This window comes from Euprymna scolopes, chromosome 29, assembly GCF_053919585.1.
Source record: "Euprymna scolopes isolate OS-2025 chromosome 29, ASM5391958v1, whole genome shotgun sequence".
Classification (NCBI taxonomy): Eukaryota; Metazoa; Mollusca; class Cephalopoda; order Sepiida; family Sepiolidae; genus Euprymna; species Euprymna scolopes.
The window spans coordinates 98,406,563-98,429,317 of record NC_136510.1 but is presented as its reverse complement, the minus strand read 5'-3'; the positions used below and the strand labels follow the sequence as shown (position 1 = coordinate 98,429,317).

The window sequence follows — 22,755 nt, the reverse complement described above, 5'->3', positions numbered from 1 at the left end:
ACATATATGTGGAGATAGAGATCTCCAGTAAGAAGTAGATGTACGTATACACATATACACGCATCTACCACCTATACACGTATATACAATTACATAAATATAGATCTGCATATACATTGTTTATATATATGTGTGTGCGTATGTGTCTATATATGGATGTTTAGAAGTGTACATGGGTATGTATATGTATGTATCCGTATTTGCGCGTGCGTTAACGTATGTATTATAAAAAACAAAAAACAACAACCCATTGTAAACTAAAATGGACAAGTCGACGTATAGCGACTACGAAAATTTTAAATGAACCCTGTACCTGTCAAAAACGTGACATCTACACTAATCCTTTCCCTCTCTCTCCATCTCTTTCCCTCTCGTTCGCTCTCCCTCTCCCTCTCTCTCTCTCTCTCTCTCTCTATCTCTCTCTCATCTACTTAATATACCTTACTGAACAAGCAAAAGGCAGTTAAAATTCAAAACCTAAAAATTGAAACTTCTCCCCTCCTCTTCTTATCCCTCTCCTTTTTTTCTTTTCTTTATCATCCTCTCCCCCCTTCCCTCCCTATATAAATATATCTCCACCCACACCGACCTGAATCTGCGACCCCCACACACACAATAGAATCTAATGTATCTTAACCCTCAAAATTGAAATATTGTCAACACCGTCTCCCTCCCCCTTATTATCTCCTACCTCAACCCCCCTTTTTCTCTTTTTCTTTCGTATTTCTTCTAAAACAGTTCTTCCTAATACTAACAACTACTTTTGTAAGGTCTGACGAGGCTGTTGGATCGTAAACATGGTCCAACATCTGAAACATATGTAACCAAACAGACGAAACAGTAATAAAAAATACAACACATATTTGCTCTGCAATAGTATTGAGCACTCTTTTCTGGTTTTTACTAATTACCAGTTTTACCAAATATATATATATATATATATATATATATATATATATATAACTTTGGTAGGTGGTATTAGCAGTTGGTTCCTGCTTTTGTGCTTGTAAAGCATCAAATCTGTTTCACAGTTCGAAGATAAATTTCTGTTTGATCTGATTGTCGTGTGACAACGTTGACCAGTTGTAGGGCTGTCTAGATGATTTTTTTACTTTTGTTCGCTCGTAGGCTTAACTTCAACTTGGAGGTTACAATCCTATGATCAGTAGACACACCATAGAAACTGCTATAAGCTTCACAGTTATGACAGCTATTGATCCACTTCTTATTCATAAAAAGATAGTCCAGTTGTGCCTTGTCTCCATTTGGGGATTGATGGGTCCAGAGCTTACCGGGTCTTTTCTGAAAACGGGTATTCATGCATTGTAGGTTGTTTTCAAGGAGAAAAGTTAATAGATACTATCTATTTCGGTTTGTTCCATCATAGAAAGAAAACTTATGCTTGTTGTCTTGTTGAAGCCCAAGGTAAAGCGAAAAGTACTGTGGGAAAATGACAAAATAATATTAAAACGAGAAAAGTTTAAAAAAACATAATCAAAAAGCAACATAAATACCTCACTCGACAGAATACAAAATTAAGGAAGCAGGGGCTTCAAGAGCTTAGTATGATGTACCTATCAGAACAACAGAAGTATGTTCAAGAACAAATAGATCGAATCCAGAATGCAGCAGATAACAAACAATGGCTTGGCAAGTAGTAAATGAGATATCTGGGCGCAAACGACCTGCCAAAGCTAAGTTAAAGGCAAACACTCCGGAAAATGCATGTTCGAAATGGAAAGCACATTTTGAAAAGCTACTCGGAAACAAACGAGAAGTAACAGACTAACCAATTCAGCCGATTGTTGTACAGGAACTCGATATTGAAAAGGGTGATTTTACAATGGAGGAACTTCTAAATGTACTAAAGAAGACCAAGAATCGTAAAGCTGCAGGCTTAGATAACATACCTTCTGAAGTATGGAAGACAGGTGGTTTCAATGACATACTTCTTAATTCATGCAATTCTGTATATAATCAAAAAATTAAGTTAATATATGGAGGGAAGGATGCATACTTCCCTTCCCCAAGAAGTGTGACCTAAGCATACCAAGCAACTACAGAGGAATAACACTCACTCCAATTGCAGCAAAAATCTACAATGCCATGCTTCTCAACCGTATCTAACCAAAGATCGAAGAAGTGCTCAGGAAGAACCAAATTGGATTTAGAAAGAATCGCTCTACTACTAGTCAAATACTTACTGTTAGGAGACTGATTGAAGGAGTCAAAGCAAAAAACATTGAGGCAGTCATGATCTTTGTAGATTTCTCCAAAGCATTCGGCTCCGTACATAGAGGAAAAATGACCAGCATATTAAAAGCAGACGGCATTCCAAATGAAGTCATTAATGCTATCATGATGCTATATGAGTACACTCGAGCAATGGTCAGGTCGCCAGATGGGGACACTGAATTTTTCGACATCCGCACTGGGGTTCTACGAGGAGATACTCTTGCCCCTTTTCTTTTCGTTGTCTGTCTTGACTTTGTACTTCGCACCTTTGTTGATATACACAACATGTTAGGCTTCACCCTGAATGAATCCAGAAACAGACGTCATCAATCAGCACACATAACTGATGCAGATTACGCAGACGATATTGCTTTGTCCGCGAACAACACTGCTGATGTGCAAACACTGTTACGTAAGCTAGAAAAGTCTGCAAATGACATTGGTCTCCACATAAATGCGGATAAGACAAAGTTTATGACTTTCAATGTGAAAGGAGAGATCAGGGCTTTGGTTGGATCAACACTGAAAGAAGTCGCTGAATTTACGTATCTGGGCAGCAACATAGTTTTCACAGAGAGAGATATCGGAATTCGCATCTCAAAAGCAAGGATCGCATTGGATGGGCTACATTCAGTATGGACTTCGGGACTGGCTGACAAACTGAAAAGGTTCTTCAGGGCAGTGGTAGATTCTGTCCTTGTTTACGATGATACAACCTGGACACTCACCAAAAGATTGGAAAGAAAACATACACCCGTATGCTAAGAACAATATTAAATATATCTTGGCAAAATCATCCCACGAAGCAGTAACTTTATGGCAACCTACCTGCCATATCTAATACCATCAGAGAAAGACGCCTACGATTTGTCGGTCATTGTCTGAGGAGCAAGCATGAATTGGTGAGTGATGTATTACTATGGACTCCACGACACGGACGCGCAAGCAGAGGACGACCTAGATCCACGTACATCCAACAAATAGCACACGACGCCAACTGTGAACCTGAAGATCTGAGGCAACTGATGGAAGACAGGAAACTCTGGAGAGGAAGAGTCACACTGGTCCTGGCAAGGAGATGATGATGATGATGATGATATATATATATATGTTTGTGTGTGTATGTGTGTATGTGTGTGTGTCTCTCTCTCTATGTATATATATGTGTGTGTGTGTGTGTGTGTGTGTGTGTGTGTGTGTGTGTGTGTGTGTGTGTGTGTGTGTGTGTGTGTGTGTGTGTCTGTGTGTGTGCGTGAGATGTCCGCTCTTCGATACTGCATTTTACGAACGGAGTCAACCCTTCATCTCTTCTGACATTCGTCTACAACACTGTACGTAATTGTCAACATGTACTAGCCAATTTACCTACGCTTATATTAAACATAGATAAACATAGATGAGGAACATAAGGGATATATATATATATATATATATATATATATATATATATATATATATATATTAGACATTGTTCTTATTTACTTGTCTCCTCACAAGGGTAGAGTTAGACACGAGGTCGATTTTTAATGTAGAGGAAACTCCAGCTCTCAAAAAAAAAAAAGAAAAGGTAATCTGAATAAGAACAAAAATAAAAATTGTCTCCGTCATGAAGAATTCCTCCTCCACTGACCGAGGACAGTAAAGATGAACTGTAGTATCAGAACAGATGCTACACTGTGATCTTGTACTGTAGAGTGTTTCAAAGGACAACCCGTTGAACTTTGACCCCTTGACAGCGAAATTTTTTGGACGAAAACCGATTAAAAAGATTTTCCCAAATCTCAATACCCCTTATGTCAAATCTCGAGTGTGTAGACTGAAAATTGACATAATAGTTTGGTCAAATTCACTTATATATATATATATATATATATATATATATATATATATATATATATATATATATATATATATATATAAAGAGTTTTATGTTGACTACGCCAGCGTGTTTAAATTCCCCATTTTGTCGCACTTTCTACAATTTCTCATTCTTTTTATAAAAATAATTCGGACTTCCCGTTTTTGAATTTTCCACTCCCCATAGATTCGAGCATCGATTCACGGGAAATTATTTCTCATCCCCCTCCCTACCACTCCTGTTTTTCACTGTTTTTTCATTTTTACGCAAGTATGATCTACTTGATGCTTGCGGTTTCATTAAATACTTTACATGCAAAATCTGATTTCTGCATTTTGCTAACGCCTTTCCTCTGCTGAGAAGGAAAGTATTTCTTTCGAAACCCCTCAGATTAAGGACAATCCGTTTTGTTTGTGTTTCCTTTCTGAAAAATGAATATGTTTTTAACTCTTTCTATAATGTTTTCCAACATATTTTATTACATTCTTGTACTTATATATGCAAACACACACACACACACACAACACACACACACACAACACACATATATGTGTGTGTGTGCGTGCGTGAAAAAACATAGTTAATTCACTGCCTCCATAGCAGCAACCAAATAGCGCAACCGTTAAAAGCTCCGACTGTCATTTGGCGGTCAGGTTTCGATCCTGGCTTTAGGTAGTTGCTTGTCTAGCCACACTGATGAGCTGTGAAACAACGAAATGCTGTATGAGGATTACTATATATATATATATATATATATATATATATATATATATATATATATATATATATTGCAGATTCCCATTCGATAGAAACATTCCTGATTTCGAAAAGATACACCCGAAGAAGGTCGAAGGTTACATCAACCAAAACGCCGTGGGAATAAAACTCAAGATTAGAATAGTAGTCCACATTATCCAAATAATACGAATAAAAAATTTACAAACAAGTCAGCCATTTTGATTAATGTATACAATTCTATTTTTTGACCTTAAATTAATTTTCTATTCTTAATGTTTTATCAATCCAACATTAACTTAACTCCCGGATTACGCCAGGTGGGAATAACGAGTTTTTAATAAAATTAATATATATATATATATATATATATATATATATATATATATATATATATATATATATATATGTATATATATATGTATATATATATATATGTATATATATATATATGCATTTGCATATATAAGTACTAGAATTTAATAAAATATGTTGAAAAACATTATAGCAAGAGCAGTCATTCATGTCGGATGACTCAGATAATTCTATTGTTGGCATTGGTTTCCCCGATATCTTTTTAGTTGGAATTATTTCTAGGACAGTACTTACTGGAGAGACCATATAAATGTTGCTAATGTTTTTTTTGTTTTTTTTTTATTGTCTGTGGGACGACCTGGATTCGAACTTCACTCAAAGTAGCAGCGAAATTTACTGGTAAGCGTAAAAATATAACAGCTTGTTAGAAGTAACAGCAGTAGTGAATGTTGTTCTCATGTATCGACTTGTAATTGGATAAAAGTTTAAATTTGTAGTTCCTTCCAACCAATCAAAACGCAAAAGATATTCGCATTATTTTGATTCATCGAACTACTGTTCTCATCTTCAGTGTGATTTTCACAATGTTTCGGTCGATGTAACCTCTGACCTTCTTCAGCTGTATCGTGTCGAATTTCGGAATGTTTTTGTCAAACTCGGGAATTTGGACAAAATTCCGAATGGGACCCTATATTTACTTTACAATGTTTTGGTTGATGTGATCTCGAAATGTTGTGAAAATCCACTCAAGATGAGAACAGTAGTCCAACTAATACGAATAGCCAATCCTCATCTCCAAAATTTAGAGACGCAACAGATATTCATTTCCAAATCTCGCGCGTCGTTTACAACCCAAACACCGCGTTTCTCTTTTTCTTTCCACCCTTTCACTTTCAAATACAACACACAGGCATGCGGCACACTCCTGCTGGCTTCTTTGGGGCGAAGACTCTCAGCAAACGCAGGAAGAGACATGCACAAACTTTTGTACGTACGGCGAAACACACACATACGCATACATACATACATATACACACACACATGTCGCTCACCAGTTCGTACGTATACTCTCTCACTAACAAAACATACACGTTAATATACATAAACACCTTCGCGCTTATGTCATTTGTGCACACCGCAAAACGCAGGCGGCGCCAACCGAGATGATTACCTATAGCCAAGTTCTTCTTAGAGACCAAGCAACTTTTTTTTAACCAGAATTATTTTTTTTACTTTTGATAATGTTTGATTCTTAACAGGTTTGTTTACATAAACTCCCCCATCTACGGAATACAATACCGCGGGGCTGCTTCCCAGCTGACTACAACAGGGTCGTTTTTAAGCCCAATGTTAATAAGTAATAAGTATTCGGCATAAGCACGTTCTCATAAGATCATCAAAGTTAAGCTACATTGAGCCTGGATAGTGCCAGATGCGTAAGTATTTGGAAACACTAGGCGCTGTATGTAGCAGGACGTCAACATTTGCCTGCAAGAACCGCAAAAAAAAAAGAAAAGAAAGTTTTCATCGCCCTTGACCGGGATATATATGTGAATAGCGATCGCCTTTGAATTTGATATTCCCTAGAAACTTTTCTCCTCGGAGGAAGCCGGTTGATTGCCGTTTCGATTAATGTTAACAAATTTTCGTCGAGTCACACACTTAAATAATCAAATTCTGATTATTTAACTCATCGTTTCCTATCAATGGTCCAATCTCATTTGCATATATGAACGTTTATTGACCTTGTTAACCGCTCATTCCTACCTGCACGCGTTCCTCTATGTGCTCCTTCTTGAGCAAGGAAACGCCGTCGGCAAAGAAATTCGTTGATACCCTGAAAAAGGACCAAGTCAAGACAAACAATTGAAGAAAAAATGGGGTTTATACGCCTGGAGTCGTCTATTCATAATCAGAGATCAATGGAGCAAGGGGAACAGAGAGAGAGAGAGAGAGAGAGAGAGAGAGAGAGAGAGAGAGAGAGAGAAAGAGAGAGAGAGAAAAGATGCCGGTAATTACTGGCTAATCAAATTTAAATAAAACATTTCCAGATAATTACTTACATTCACATATATCCTTGCGGTCAGAAACAAACGCAATTGTAGTCCGGAATTTGTCAGGTGTCCACACTGACGACTGATCACTGTCGAGTCCCTTCACTGCTTCAAGGCCGAAATCCTCACAGGAAATCTACAGTAACAATTATTTTAAGTATAAAATAAAGACAACTGACAAATGATGAGAAAATTTTAGAATGGTCAAGAATAAAAGTAAGACTTAATTGGTGGCACTGTAGCAGCAGCAGTTGACATATGCAAATGACCAAGCCGGCCAATGCGAGGTCATAGCAGAGAGAAAAAGACGCATTTGGATGAAGAAAGGTGTCTAGAGAAGTACGTGTTCGGAAGAAAAGGAGGTGTTCAGAGAAGCACGTGTTCGAGATGTGTCTGTTGTTCAAAAAGCACGTGTTCGAGATGTGTCTGTTGTTCAAAAAGCATGTGGTCGATACGTGGCTGGTGTTCCTAAAAGAACATGTTAAAGATGTTCAGAACAGCACGTGTTCGAGATGTGGCCGGTGTACAGAAAAGCACGTGTTCGAGACGTGGACAGTATTTAGAAAAGTACGTGTTCGAGACATGGCCGGTGTTCAGAAAAGCACGTGTTCGAGACGTGGCCGGTGTTCAGAAAAGCACGTGTTCGAGATGTGGCTGGTGTTCAGAAAAGCACGTGTTCGAGACGTGGCGGGTGTTCGGATCAGGAAAGCACGTGTTTGGGACGTAGCCGGTATTCAGAAAAGTATGTGGTCAAGACGTGGCTTGTGTCCAAAGAAACACGTGTTCGAGATGTGGCCGGTGTTCAAAGAAGCACGTGCTCGAGATGTGTCTGGTGTTCCAAAAAGAATGTGTTCGAGAGACGTAGGTGACGTCACAGCAAAGACAAAAAAGTCACACGCAGTTGGAAAAGGGGAAATTAACTGTTTAAATATTTAAAAAAAAAGAAGCGTTGTTAAAAACAGCAGATATAAAAGCTTTTGTTTAAAAAGAAAGTGGGTTACTTTTTTTTCCTGTCCTCTGTTTCTTTGATATAATAACCATACTAACGTACTTACTATATACTAATATACTTTGATATAATAACCATACTAACGTACTTACTATATACTAATATACTTTGATATAATAACCATACTAACGTACTTACTATATACTATATACATACGTCCAGTACCACCTTCGACTCTTATTTTATATATTTCTTAGCACCAATGGGGTAACAATCAACCCTTATCCTCGAGTGGCTATTTGATACGCGGTAACGTATTCGTATGTAAAATGTGTGCATAAGCATTATAAACCTTATAGATAATTACTTATATTCCCATATGATCTTGCGGTAACAAACATAATCTCTTCTCTTCTCTAGTCTTATATTCTATTCTTCTATTCTTTCTTCTATCTTTTCTTCTTCTTCTATCTATCTATCTATCTATCTTCTTCTATTCTTCTATCTTCTCTTCTATTCTTCTTCTTCTTCTTCTATTCTATCTATATAAATAAAATGAACTCATTTTTTCCCGTCTGATTTTGACATTAATAGGATTAAAAATCAAGATATTTCATGCAAATATAATATGCACAAACGGCAGAACAATATCTGAGGTGTGTTATAGGCTTATTATTTCTCAAATTCCTCGATAATCTTAGATTTCTATACTTTTTCTGCTGAGAAGTCACGGCCAAAATCGGTTAAGATCAATGGAAGTGGTAAAATATTTTCTCTCTAATAAATTCCTCCTCCCCCTGCCACCACTTAACACCGTTTGGGGATCGTTCACAAGGAACAGTTGAGAAGAGAACACCCGTTTGGCTTCGTAGTTCTTTCATGTGAAGTTATTTAAAATCACTAAACTAAGCTGCAGTCCTCTGTGGCGTAGTGGTTAGCGTGCTGGACAATTCACATTATATTTTCACGTTCGCGCCGACCTACCGTAGTCGTTTTTTTTGTTTGTTTTTTTTCCTAATTTTGTTTTTTTGTTTTTTTTTCCTAAACAACTGGAATGGACTTTTCTTGGTGGCCGAACTGTTAACGTTGCAGATGTTTTTTTTTCACACTTTATTTTCCTACTTTTACTCATGACTCCGGGTTTGATCCTTCCTACTTACCTACCATAACATTTTTTAAAACTCCCCCCCTCGTCCCGGAAACAAACACTCGGGCAACGCCGGGTACCCCCGCTAGTCCTTAGAATATTTTTGAATAGCCAGGAAGAAATGACAGACATGATTGTTGGCGCGTACGATTCTTGTTCAAAATTTTTTTTAGATATCTTCCCACCAATAGCGTAGGATGCGGAAAATAGCCAGGGTAGAAAATTCTTAGGTGCGCAAAATTTCAAGTTATAAAATTTCTATGAGGGCAAAAATAAATAAGTACTCATGCAGAGAGTGATCCAGACGTAACTTAGCACCCGCTCGGCATTCCCCGGATCATGACGTCAACAACCGGAGTAAGCCGAGCGTCGCCGATGAAAGCCTATCAAAAAAAGAAAACCTACCTTAAATTTTAAGTTTTATTAACTGTAAAGAAAAATGTTATTACAATTTTTTTTCTTTTTGCTATATATATATATATATATATATATATATATATATATATATATATATATATATATTTAAATAAATAATGTTAAAGATTCTTTCGTTCGAGAAAAGGTTCAAAAGTTAGTGAAATAAATACTTTCAAGGAATTAAAAAAAAAAATTTTCAAGAAAAATTGAAACAAATTTTTTTGTTTTTGTTTTTTTGGGGTATTTTTTGTTTTGTTTTTTTTTGGGGGGAGGGGGTTTCAAGGGTAAACCTGAAAACTAGAAAAATTGTAACAAAACTGGGTGGGATACTTTGTTTTTTTTTCATATTAAAACAGATGTTGCTGTTGTTTTATTAATGGTGTGCGTAGATCGTATTCCGCATGCGCGCTGGAAGTCTTTCTGTGTTGCTCGCTCGAACGCACACAAGTAGATTATTTTAAGTATGATGGCAATTGTCAGCCTAGACTTGGCCAAAAAGTACCAGTCCGGATGATATAAAGGTTCGGCATTTGGTAGCCTGACACCTCCAGGCATAGCCATCACTTACCGTTCCTCTTATAATAAGATTGCACATGTGTCCACATGATGCACAAGTTTTCGTCCGTGCCAGTAATTTTTTTTCTTGACAAAAATCGAGGACTCCATCTGGTGTTTTTAGTTGTTCACTTAAGGCTGTAAAATTCATGTTTTTTTTTTCTGACGTGAAAGTACGAAATGGTGGGTTTCTTTTTTTTTTACTAATTTGTTTTCTTTTCTTCCTCTTCCAAATTGTCGTCTGCTGCTTTGAATTTTCAACTCGCGCGTCGCGTTGAAAATCATCGCACTACATTGTTATTGGCTCAGCTTTATGTTACGCCAGACGGCTTAATTTCCTTGGTGATGCTTGGTTTACTCCGGCTGTTGACGTCATGTACTGGGGAAAGCCGAGCGGGCGCTGAGTTACGTCTGGATCACTCTCTGCATGAGTACCATAAATAAAATAACAGTATGGAAGCGAATAAAGTGATTTTTTTCGATATCTAGAACCTTCTACAGAAAAGGGATGTAATTTTATAGCTATCGCACATTTGATAGTTAGTCGGGCGGTTCAGGAGTGTTTATATTGAGTATATACAAATGCAAATCACGTTTCGTTAAAGTACCTTTAAAACAAGCACAAGGATACAACATTGCTGCGATGTGACTGAGGTTGGAGCTTGGCAGACAGCGTGGGACCTATTAGATTATAGACTTTTTTTATAATTGATTTATAAACTGCACGAATGAAATATAAGTTGGCTTCCAATTAGCGTTTTAAAATATTCGGTGAGTGTAGAAAAATATCCATTCTAAAAAGTTTGTAGTCGGAATAAGTATTTTGAGAAAGAAACACTGCCGTGAAAGACAATATTTTCGTGCCTATAGTTAGCAGAATAAATAAAAAATTAGACATGTTTGATTCAAGTATCGAGATGCTAAACGGATTGCTATTTGGGTGTGACTTTGAAAAATTCTGTAACATAATTATTACATGTCAGCACTCAGGATCCACACGTTTCCTTGCAACTGTGTAAATGTGTGTACACAGTTGCAAATAGCAAAGACAAGGAAAGAATTCAACACTTGAAACAACAGACATTTATTTACAAGTACTTCCAGAATAACTCCTTGTCTCTTGTTCAAAAGTCTTCCCATACTCCAATGTGCTTAACAAGACTCTGCTGTGTTCAACACGTGGTACCCTGTCTTTGTCCGACCATGTTTAGGACACGTCTTTTCATGTCGCTCTCGGGCTACGTGCATAACACGTCTATTTCCGCTCCCTCTTGTTTCAAACACGTCTTGAATACTGTTCTCTTAACACATGCGCCCTTTTTATCTCTGTTGCGCTATCATGCAGCCGGCTTGGTCATTTGCATATAGCTGCTGCCGCTAAGCCAGGATTGGCAACAGCTCTGTTACAATTCTATGCGATCACTTTATATTGTAGAGATCTATCTATATAGAAATTGTAATTCATGACTGCTTGTTAACGAAATCCGCATAGGTCTTTCAAAATGAAAGCATAAAACCATATATTTTCTGAAACTACTTTACACACGGCACTAAGATAAGTTTTTGCTTGGTGAAAATCGCTCCAGACAAGGTGTGAAGCCACTTGATGTAATGGGCCAACAAAAAGGTATAAAAGACAGGAGATGTCTATTGGTTTTGAAAAAAGACTAACCCTATGCATACGAGGAAGAGAGTTCCGCAAGCTAGAAGTTCTTGGCAAGAAGCTACTGGAATAGAAAGCTGTGTAATAATGAGGTATTACAACGAAACAGCAAATTGATAGAAACCACTAAACCAACGAATCAAACAAGATGAAACAAATGAAGCAGGGAATAAATCAGACTGTTTTAAAGAACATATATATCATAATAGTATTCATAGAAAAGATTGGGACTAACATCCACCCTAAAATCTTTCGTAGTCGGAATAAGTATTTTGAGAAAGAAAAGCTTTTATGAAATATCAGGTGGTTACGTAAGTTTTTGCTGTTTCATAAAAAAATTTTGTTCTAAAACGTTTTGATATTTGGCAAAGTATTATATAGCATTAGAAAGCACATATTCTGTTCTACAAGAAAATGGTAATCGCTTTTTGCTCATATAATTTTTTTTCTCGTTTTTCAGAACCATCAAATGGATTGTCAAATAGATGTTTTTTTAATCGCATTTTCGACACCTCTTTCTTTTCGCCTTTAATCGAGGTCAAAAAGTGAGTGAAGTGAGTGTGCCGTATACGAAGAAAACGCTAAAGCTGAGAGAACTGTTCGAAATTGGTTTACCAGATTCAAACACGGTAATTTTGATCTCAGTGACGCTCTTCGATAGACAAAGACCAACTCAGGGTTCTTTTTGAAAGAAGATGGCGTTCAGATATGTAGAGAATTGGGTGAAAAGATGAAGCACGATTTTGCGACAATTTCACGCCATCTTCAATTAATGTGATTCACATAAAAGCCTGGAGCTTGGATCCCACACGAACTTACTTTTGCTGTTAAAATTAGTTGATTTTCTTTAAAAACGGCGGAAACTTATGCAACAACCTAATACAATATTTTCGTACCTGTTGACAGAAGAAAGAAAAATTACAACAAATGAAAGAGGCAATAAATCAAACTATTTTAAAGAACACATATCATAATAGTATTTAAAGAAAAGACTGAGACTGGCAACATCACGTCTGTGTAAAAGAGGTTGCATAGAAAAAACAAAGGTAGGGATAATCAAATTGCATATAAAGACAGAGATTCACCAAATATGACAGCAGCACTCCATACATAATCTGATAGTAGATTTGTGGAGATGGCGAAAGCCTCACGCGTGAGAAAATCTTTATGGAGATTAGTGATGGGACGATTACACTATTTTCCTGATTCCAATACAATTGCCCATTCCGAACTAAATTCCCGATTCTGATACAAGTACCGATTTCGATTCCGATTCTTTATAAATATCTAATATGAATATTTAACAGTAATATATAAATATTTAATTTAACAATAATATCTAAACATTTAACAGTAATATATAAATATTTAATTTAACAATAATATCTAAACATTTAACAATACAGTTATTATTTTTCTCGATTGCCGTAAAATACATAGTTAATGTGAAAACGTGAAAAATACATTTGCGGGAGATGATTTGTAGGTTTTAGTTCAAAATCAATAAATATTTATTATTTTATCATCAATACCAGCAATGGAAGACTCAGTTTTATGCAAAATCAAAAAAAAAAAAAAAAAAAAAAAAAAGAAGACAATTAACGGAATCATTTTTTTTTTTTTTTTGCATCGGAAAATCGGCATTAATTTTTCCGCATCCAATACCGATTCCGATACCTACAAATGTTCCGATTTTTCCGATTCCCGATTCCGAATAATCGTCCCAACACTAAGGAATTAGTTAAGTAAGTTAACTATTATCCAGTGTTTTCATGAAACATAAAACAACATGAACGTTTTGTTTCCTTATGATGAAGCTAATGACATATATATATGATGATTGCAACGTCTTGTCAGACGAGTGCCACTCCCTCAGACATTTAAAATCCATGAGCCCAAATGCCTGAGGGAGTATCTATACAAAGATGATGTTACAGAGTCTTAGCTTTGTACGACAGCTAAGTCTCTCTCTCGGTTCAAAATGTTGAGATCCAGCAACAAGCAAGAGCAAGATAGCCAGCAACAAATTAAACTGCAGACCAGCTTAATGCGGGTACTGGTCTCCCGCTTTATGGTTTTTTAAATCAGAGATTTTCTTCTCCTAGAAAGGTTGCCTTCACCACGGCTTACGGGAGCCCTCTCCACCCCAATATATATATACATACAGTATATATATATACATACATACATACACACACACATATATATATACATATACAATACAATATATATATACATACAGTATATATATACATACATACACACACACACACACACACACACACACATATATATATATATATATATATATATATATATATATATATATATATATATATATATATATATATATATATATATATATATATTAACTATAAATGTTAACCCCTTCGTCTACAACCCTAAACTCTCTTTTTATTCCACAGAATTATATGCTGCTTACATACATATTCGATCCCGCGCACAAATCCATATTGCTGCAATAAACGATGGCTTTCATGGAGCTCAGTCCTAAGCCGGAATAGCCGTTCACTTACTCTCAGAACTTCTTTCGACCATTCCTTGAAGGATTCCTGCTGACCACCGAGTTCATCCCCTTCCCCAATCGGGTGGAGGGACTTGGCACCAATTCCGATGAGACAATCGTCCACAAAACGAGCAAACGCGCAAAAATCAGCATAAGAACTGTTACCCAATCCAAAAACAGAAAAACTGAAAGAAAAATGAAATTAGTATAAATATTGTCGCAGTTTAAAGAGTGATATTCATAAATTTCACACACACGCGCGCACACACACATATATATTTATACATATATATATGTGTGTGTGTATATATATTTATACATATATATATATGTGTATATAGATATTTATTTATATATATATATGTGTGTGTGTGTGTGTGTGTGTGTGTGTGTGTGTGTGTGTGTACACATATATGAAAGAATCCAACACAAACTTAGTCCAATCTCATTAGACGAGACGAACTAGTTAGGTCTGTAGCTGACTTAAAATTGATTAACTTACCTCCATAGTATGTCTTATTTCGGAATAGTGAGGATAGAAGGGAAGAGAGACAGAATAATGGGGGTGGGGAACCATTAGGTATGATACTCGAGTAGAAGAGTGGAGTCATTCGGGTGCTAGGGGATGGGGAGGACGAGGTGTCAAGAAAGCGAGATAAGCGAAGGAAAACCCAAGAAGTGAGTATAGATAATTTAAATTACACACACGCATTATTACCTGTCAGCTCGTTCGTGCGCGCACGCACGCACACACACACACACACACACACACACACACACACATATATATATATATATATATATATATATATATATATATATATATATATATATACTAGCAGGCCGTCTGGCGCTGCCCAGCCGTAAAATACACTTAAATATAATATTTTAATTTATGCAAATTTCGTATTTATTATTATAGAACCAATTCTCTCTAGTAATAGCCGCTCGCCGTGGCCCGGTCGTAACATGCACTTAAATATGATTTTTTTAATTCATGCAGATTTCATATTTATTAATATAGAGCCAATAATGTATTGGTTATTATACTGTACCTAATAGTAGATTTCCAAAGTAAAAGAAAAAATATTACTTGGATGCTATCATTTAGAATTTAAACCTAAACATGTAGCTCCCCAGTCTTATTAGTTACCATATGACCTAAGTCTACGCACATATAAAAACTTAAAAAATATCGTTGTTAAAGATATAAATGTATATTTGCGCATGCATAGAAGTAACACTTTTAGTTGACTGCCAGGTTTAATTTTTGTTCAATTTTCTCACTTTAGTAGTTACTTTTACCGATTAAAACCAGACTATTTTAGTAGAAACCGTTCCTCACACAAACAAACAGAGGTCACCGATTTGACATTTGAGGACTCTACCAAATTCCTCCGCCAATTAAGGCCTAAAACTTGAAATTTTAAATGTAGGTTACTTGGACATGGATCAAACGTTTTAATTTGATTTGAGTCAAAAAAAAATAATTGCTAAGGGATCAAAATTCGGGTCCAAGTAAAAAAAAAAAATGATCTCTGCCGTCTCTACCAAATTACTCAGCCAATTTTTAGTCTAAACATTTGAAATTTTACATAAAGGGTATTCAGAAATAAGGCAAGCTTTTCTTAACTGGTTTGGGTCGAAAATTTGAGCTGCGAAGGGGTCAAAGTTCAAAAGATTTGACCTTTGCGGTGTCTATCAAACTACTCAGCCAATTTTGGGCCTAAACATTTAAAATTTATACATAACGGGTATTCAGACACGCGGTAAGCATTTTAATCAGTTTTAGGGCGAACATTTGGCACCAAAAAGGTCAAAGTTGAAAGAGTTGTCCTTTGCAGATTCTACCGAATTTCTCTGCCAATTGTGGGTCTAAACACTTAAAATTTTAGATGTAGGTAACTTGGAAATGGATAAAACTTTTTTGATGGGAAAATTGTACGATTTTTGTACGTTGGACGATACTGAATTTGTCCATAATTAATTTTCAGGATCGAAAAAAAAAAAATTAAGAAATTAAAAAATACTTAGAAATAAAAAAGTTATTTAAAATTAAAACGGTGACTTTTGGCCAACTCTCTCTCTATATATATGGATGGAGTGAGTGAGAAAGAGAGAGAGAGAGAGAGAGAGAGAGAGAGAGAGAGAGAGAGAGAGAGTTATAAGCGTCGACTTATTCGTTCAATGGTTCTCAACCTTTATTTTTAATCATGACTTTCTTTTCTTTTTAATGTATTTTGGTGAACCCTTATCGCTTATTTTATTTTTCAGTAATGTAAAGAAAACCAAAGAACATATATCAACAGTTTATCTTGAAGGAAGACTGAACCAATATTAACGTTACATGTACCATGGGGATCCACATGGACCCCGGTTGATAACCATTGCATGGTTGTTTCAATCCCACCTTGAGGCAGTTATGCCTTTATATAAACATTGACCACCGGTCTAAAGTGGTCTTTTTATTTACAAAGAGCATTGCATTGCGCTCGGAAGCGGCAGGCAGTATTATATAACGACTGTGCGCGACACAAGAAAGGGAAGTTTTAATGTCATCGACAGAAATACTTTCCTGTTACAATTTTTCAATGCGACTTGATTATCACTACTCTCATGCAAGGAATCAAATCTTTAACCATTTAATTGATAATCGGCACATGGCTGCAGGAGAAGTGCCCCCAAATGATATCTATCGTGTCTTTATAGTGTCCATAGAGTAAATATTAATATAATATATCATGTTCCTGATTTGAATTTGCGTATGTATAAATGCTTTTTGGTTTTATTTTCTGATGTTTTTGGAAACTTTTTTTTTTTTTTTTTTTGGTAAGGGGATTTTCCTTACGAAAAGTTATGGAAAATCCAGACTATATAAATCTATTTCACTTTTGTCCATATGTCGACGAGATGATCCGTCAAGTCGACGAGATGATCCGTCAAGTGTGTGTGTGTGTGTGTGTGTGTGTGTGTGTGTGTGTGTGTGTGTGTGTGTGTGTGTGTGTGTTTTTAAGGTGAAAAAGAATATGGTGAGTTAACATTGTATTGTTCTTTTATACATGCTCTGGACGAAAAAAAACTCTATTGAGCTTTAACCTGCAAAGTTTATATCTATCTATCTATCTATCTATCTATCTATCTATCTATCTATCTATCTGACGGACAAACTAAATGAAACTGAGATTTAAAAATAATAATAATAATAAATATTTATCCAAATTCCTACTTGCCAACTCCCGACTTCAACTGTAATCTTCATCAACTGTTTTTACTCTCTCTCTCTCTCTCTCTCTCTCTCCTCTCTCTCTCTCTCTCTCTATATATATATATATATGGTCCTTTAATCTTTTGTTTTTCTCGCTCGCTCTCTTTCTTTTTCTCCCCCCCCCCTCTCTCTCTCTCTCAGCTGTCCAAAAAAAAGAAGTTTTGTGCTATCTCTTCATTGTTTTTTCACAGCAGCCATTGTCCTCACATGCAAATTAATGCCATATGTGCATTAATAAACCGTCTATAGACGAAAGTTTTTCTTTTCTCTTTCTTGTTTCCATTTACCCGATTTCGTCACCCGACAGAATAGACAGAATAGACAGAGGTGCCGCCGCTTGTGTAAGTCACGTTTTGCATTACTTTCACTACACAAACATAATCAGCCGTTCTAGCAGTATTTAACAAATCACTTAGAAAGCTCAGCCATTGATTGCCACAACGAATGATAAACAGCCTGATAGTACTTCCCTCAAGCTCCTAGGCTTAACATTCACAAACAACATGAATTGGAACAAATACATTGAGGTAATCGCCAAGGCTTATGCGAGGAAGGTGGGCTTCCTCTACCGTGCTAGACAGGTACTCACACCTGAGAGTATCCTGTATATGTACAAAGCCACTATTCGTCCATGCATGCATGGAATATTGTTGTCACATCTGGGCTGGCGCATCGGCCACTAGTCTCTCGCTCCTAGATAGGGTTCAAAAAAGAGTCGTCTACCTAATAGGACCCGCACTGTCGGCCAAACTCACACCTCTGTCCCATCGCCGAAATGTAGCATTCATGTGCCTGTTTTACAAGTACTTTAATGGTAAGTGCTCGAACAAACTTCTTCAACGTAAATACCCTGGCTAACTAAACAAGCAGCAAAATCCCACCCCTACACTATATAGATCCTTAAATGCCATAAAGCTTTCTATCCGAACAGCTTCTTCCCTCGAACTGCTAGACTTTGGAATTCCCTCCCAGGTCCCTGCTTCCCTGACTTTACTGACATACACAAGTTCAAGTGTAATGTGGACAGACATCTCGCTGCTCAACTCCCCACATAGTATCCCGTCAAATCTGATCCCAAATAGTATCCCTTTGCGACTTAGTGGTGCTGTGCCTTGTTTTGGGTAATAAAACAGTACAAAAACAAACAAAAAAACAAACAAGGAAACGTGTGTGGATGAGAGAGAGAGAGAGAGAGAAAGAGAGAGAGAGAAAAGACAGCGCGCGCGAGAGAGAGAGAGAGAGAGAGACAAACAGATAGATAGATAGATAGACAGACAGACAGACAGACAGACAGACAGAGAAAGGGTTTTGATTGATCCAAAATAAGAGATGATCGTTGCATACCGGACATCTTTGAAATCTTGGACAGGATCGTATTTGCTGTAACGATAGAAAGAAAGAAAAACAAGTGTTTAGTTACTTTTCGTCAAAACAAAAAATCCTACTACTACTACTACTACTACTGCTGCTACTCCTACTGCTACTACTACTACTACTACTACTACTACCGGCTTTATATTTCGTCATTGAAAATAATATATTTTAATACAACGTTGCTTTTGTCTCTTTATATTCATTTACTGAAAGGTTAGAAATCAACCTTTTCCAATCGGATATGTTTGTTTGTTCTTATCCGCATTCCTTTTTGGCGAGTCAGATTATTTTTTGTCTAAACCTTATTCACGCACTTTTAATGGAGTCAACGCACCTTTAAAAAACAAACAAACAAAAAAACAACAATAACAACAAAGGAGAATCAAAGAGAGTGCTTCAATTCTCTCTTGCCGAAGTGGGAAAATGCTGAAAAAAAAAAAGCACAGAAGACACACAACACTGAGATAAAGATTATATATATACTAGCATTTCAGCCCGGCGTTGCCCGGGTGTTTGGAGGTGTATGTTGAGCAAAAAAAAAAAAAGTGATAGTAGGAAGGCAGGCTCGAACCCGTACCGCGAAGGAGAAAAAGAACGGGGAAAAAACGTGACGTCTTTGCTGTTAAGACCACCACCAAACCGGAAATGACGTAGGTTTAAATTAAGGCTAGACAATCGAAAAGAGGGGATGACTTAGGAAAGTATCGGTGAAAAAAGCGACCCCTCCCTGTAAAAAAGTGGTCAGTTGAGGGTGAAGAAATTAATGTTTTTAGCCAATTTTCGGTATTTGTCTTCTGAAGGGTCGAGCTTCAAAACGATACTAATCTTGTGAAAATCCGTCGCTTCTGTCGAAAGTTTTAGGCAGACATGCAAACATACATATATACATTTATATATTGGTAGCTCAAATTTCGACCCAAACCGATTAAAAAGCTTTCCATATCTCTGAATACCCTTTATGTCAAATTTCAAATATTTAGACCAGAAATTGTCTGAGTAATTTGGTAGAGACCGTTGAGGTCAATTTTTTAAAAACTTTGACCCCTATTATGATCCCTTAAAATTTATTGTTTTGGGCTCAAATCAAGTTATTAAGTTAGACCCTTGTCCAAGGAACCTATATCTAAAATTTCAAGTGTTTAGACCCAAAAATTGTCGGATGAGTTTGGTAGAGTTCTCAAAGACCAAATCGTTGAACTTTGACCTTTTAACAGCCAAATTTCTGGCCGAAACGGATTACAAAAATTTCCCCAAATCTCCATACCCTGCATATCAAATTTTGAGTCTGCTGACTGAAAATTGACAGAGTTATTGTGTAGAGAAATGTACACAGACAGAAAGACAGACAGTTTCCCTTATATATATATATATATATATATATATATATATATATATATATATATATATATATTCAGTTATTAAATTAAATACAAAAAAAAAATCATTGCAAAACTGATTACGTTTGCAACTTCAAAAGTTCAATTATAAAGTTTTTTAACATCCGAGAAAAAAAGATATATCAGATCGATGCAAAAGATTTTGCCGATTTAAAATTTAATCTTAAAAATGAAAAACTGTGTTTTTGAAAACTGATTGCATTAAATTTAAACATGAAATAAATGAATAAATACCACATTATCATTATCCAGTGTACGACCCAATCTCCGACATCTTTGCGGCAACATCTTCCGGCGGGTACGTAAGCAACCGGAAGATACCGAAATGATTAGCCAATCAGCTGTCAGAAAACGTTAAGTTTCATTGAAAACGTGAGATTCATTAAATCAAGAAAAAAAAAAACTTTAAACCGAAAATTACTTTTAACATGCTGTCAACGTGAAATCCCCCTTTCTTCATATTAAGAATGGCTTTCCAAATATAAAGCCTTAATAGCAAGTTCTTCTCTAATGTTTCAAACGAGTAATACATGAATCGGTAGTACTTATGTATTCTGACTGTTTAAAGGCTGTTAAAAATTCCAATATCTTGAAATGCCGACGCTACGTAAATAAAATTCGCCCAAAAAGAAGAAATTGTTTCTCGTCCTTAAAAATATTTATTCAAAACAATAACGGCCTTTGCTCTCTATAATTTGGTTCCATCTGTCAACGAGCTTATAGATGCTCACTTGTAAAATTATTTAGGTTTTAAAGTAAAATATATGGGACTGAGGTTATTGAGTGCTGGGTCTAGGAAAAAATAATAAAGGATAAATGACAAAAGAAAAGGAAGTAGGTTTAGCGAGTAATAAAAGAACCTATCAATAGACAATGGATAGGAATTTGTTCTTAACGCAGAGAAAGAGAAATAATGGTAGCGTTTTAATTAGTGTGTGACGAACAGCTTCACCTTCTGTATATTATCAATATGCATTCTGATATGTAAGGCTAACTGGAGACAGAACCACATTGAAGTCAAAGCAATAATAAAGAAGGAGTTGGAGGGCATCTAAGGTGACAGTAGAAAAGAGTGCAATGAGACGTGCAACTGGAAACCACTAGTGAATTTAAGTTTCCTTAGAAACTTTCTCCTTTGGAGGAAGTCGGCTATAGCCACCCAAGATAAATGCTGAATTAGATACCAGGTATAGTGCAGTGGGTCAGACGTTGAAGACAAAGTATACTCTGATAAATCTTGCATAGTATTTTGCCTTTTCAAGATTTTGACTGATAGATATCACTAAGGATCGAACAATAGGAACGGCACTTGCCGAGGGGGGAGGGTCAGTCGGGCGCTTAGTCAGGTGAGGCCTGAACTCCGAGGTGGACAGTTGAAGTTTGAACGTCACTAAAGACAGATCATGGTTTGGACCAGATCGAGAGCCCTTGAACAAACAGAGATGAATTAATCAACTAACCGACGAAGACGGCCTCGACAGTAGATATAAATGTGGATCTCAGCGTATAGAGGGTACTTTCACACACACACACCCAGATTCCAACCGATTGAACTATCGGCGCCTGTGTTTTCCTATGTTGTGTTTTGTTTTATTTTTCTACTTGTGGACCCGCGTGCATCCTTATCGACAGTCGCTGGTGAAAATTGACGCTACGGCCACCAGAAGACAAGAAGATGAACGAAAAATCCACACGACATTTGGAGTTGGCGGGCTGTCGGTAGGGCCACTGGGATCACATATAAATCTAATTCATGTTCAATCTCTTCTCATGATATTAACCTAAGGTCATCTAAATGATTTTGTAATCCCCGTAATAAGTGATATTCCGATGTAGGATGGGGCAAGATTTCTCAACCAAATTCTCCTGAACGATCTTTGGTCAGCAGTGCTGTATAAGGACAAGCATTATCGTGTTGACTAAAAAAGGTAGTTTTAGGGGGAAAACATGGGTGAGAAAATTGCAGCAAAATATGAATGGTGTTTTAATAAACTGAAAGACAAAATTATAAATTAATCATGAGGATATGTTTAACTAATAACCATATGCATAAAATAAGTTTCAATGGTTTCAAATACCCGTTCTACAAACCATCAAAAATTTTGCATCGACCTGATGGGTATACTGCGTCAGAGCAGGTACGTTAATTATAGTAAATACATAGAAGAATCTAGTTTTCTGCTTACTCTAGCCTTATGCGGAAAATTCCATTTTTAACACACTCACAAAAAGATATTTCTATAGTTTGTGTTCATATTTAAAGG

General features: G+C 36.4%; 1 protein-coding gene across 1 annotated transcript in view; it reads right to left on the bottom strand.

Moving 5' to 3' along the window:
* LOC145252790 (nitric oxide synthase, inducible-like) overlaps window positions 1-22,755 on the bottom strand; it is a 140,300-nt gene that overhangs the window by 59,122 nt on the left and 58,423 nt on the right. Inside the window, exons 13-15 of the mRNA XM_080112737.1 lie at window positions 19,065-19,100; window positions 14,466-14,640; window positions 7,207-7,333 (exon numbers count right to left, since the gene is read on the bottom strand). Of these exons, the coding sequence (XP_079968863.1) occupies window positions 7,207-7,333; window positions 14,466-14,640; window positions 19,065-19,100 (338 nt within the window). The remainder of the gene's footprint in view (window positions 1-7,206; window positions 7,334-14,465; window positions 14,641-19,064; window positions 19,101-22,755) is intronic.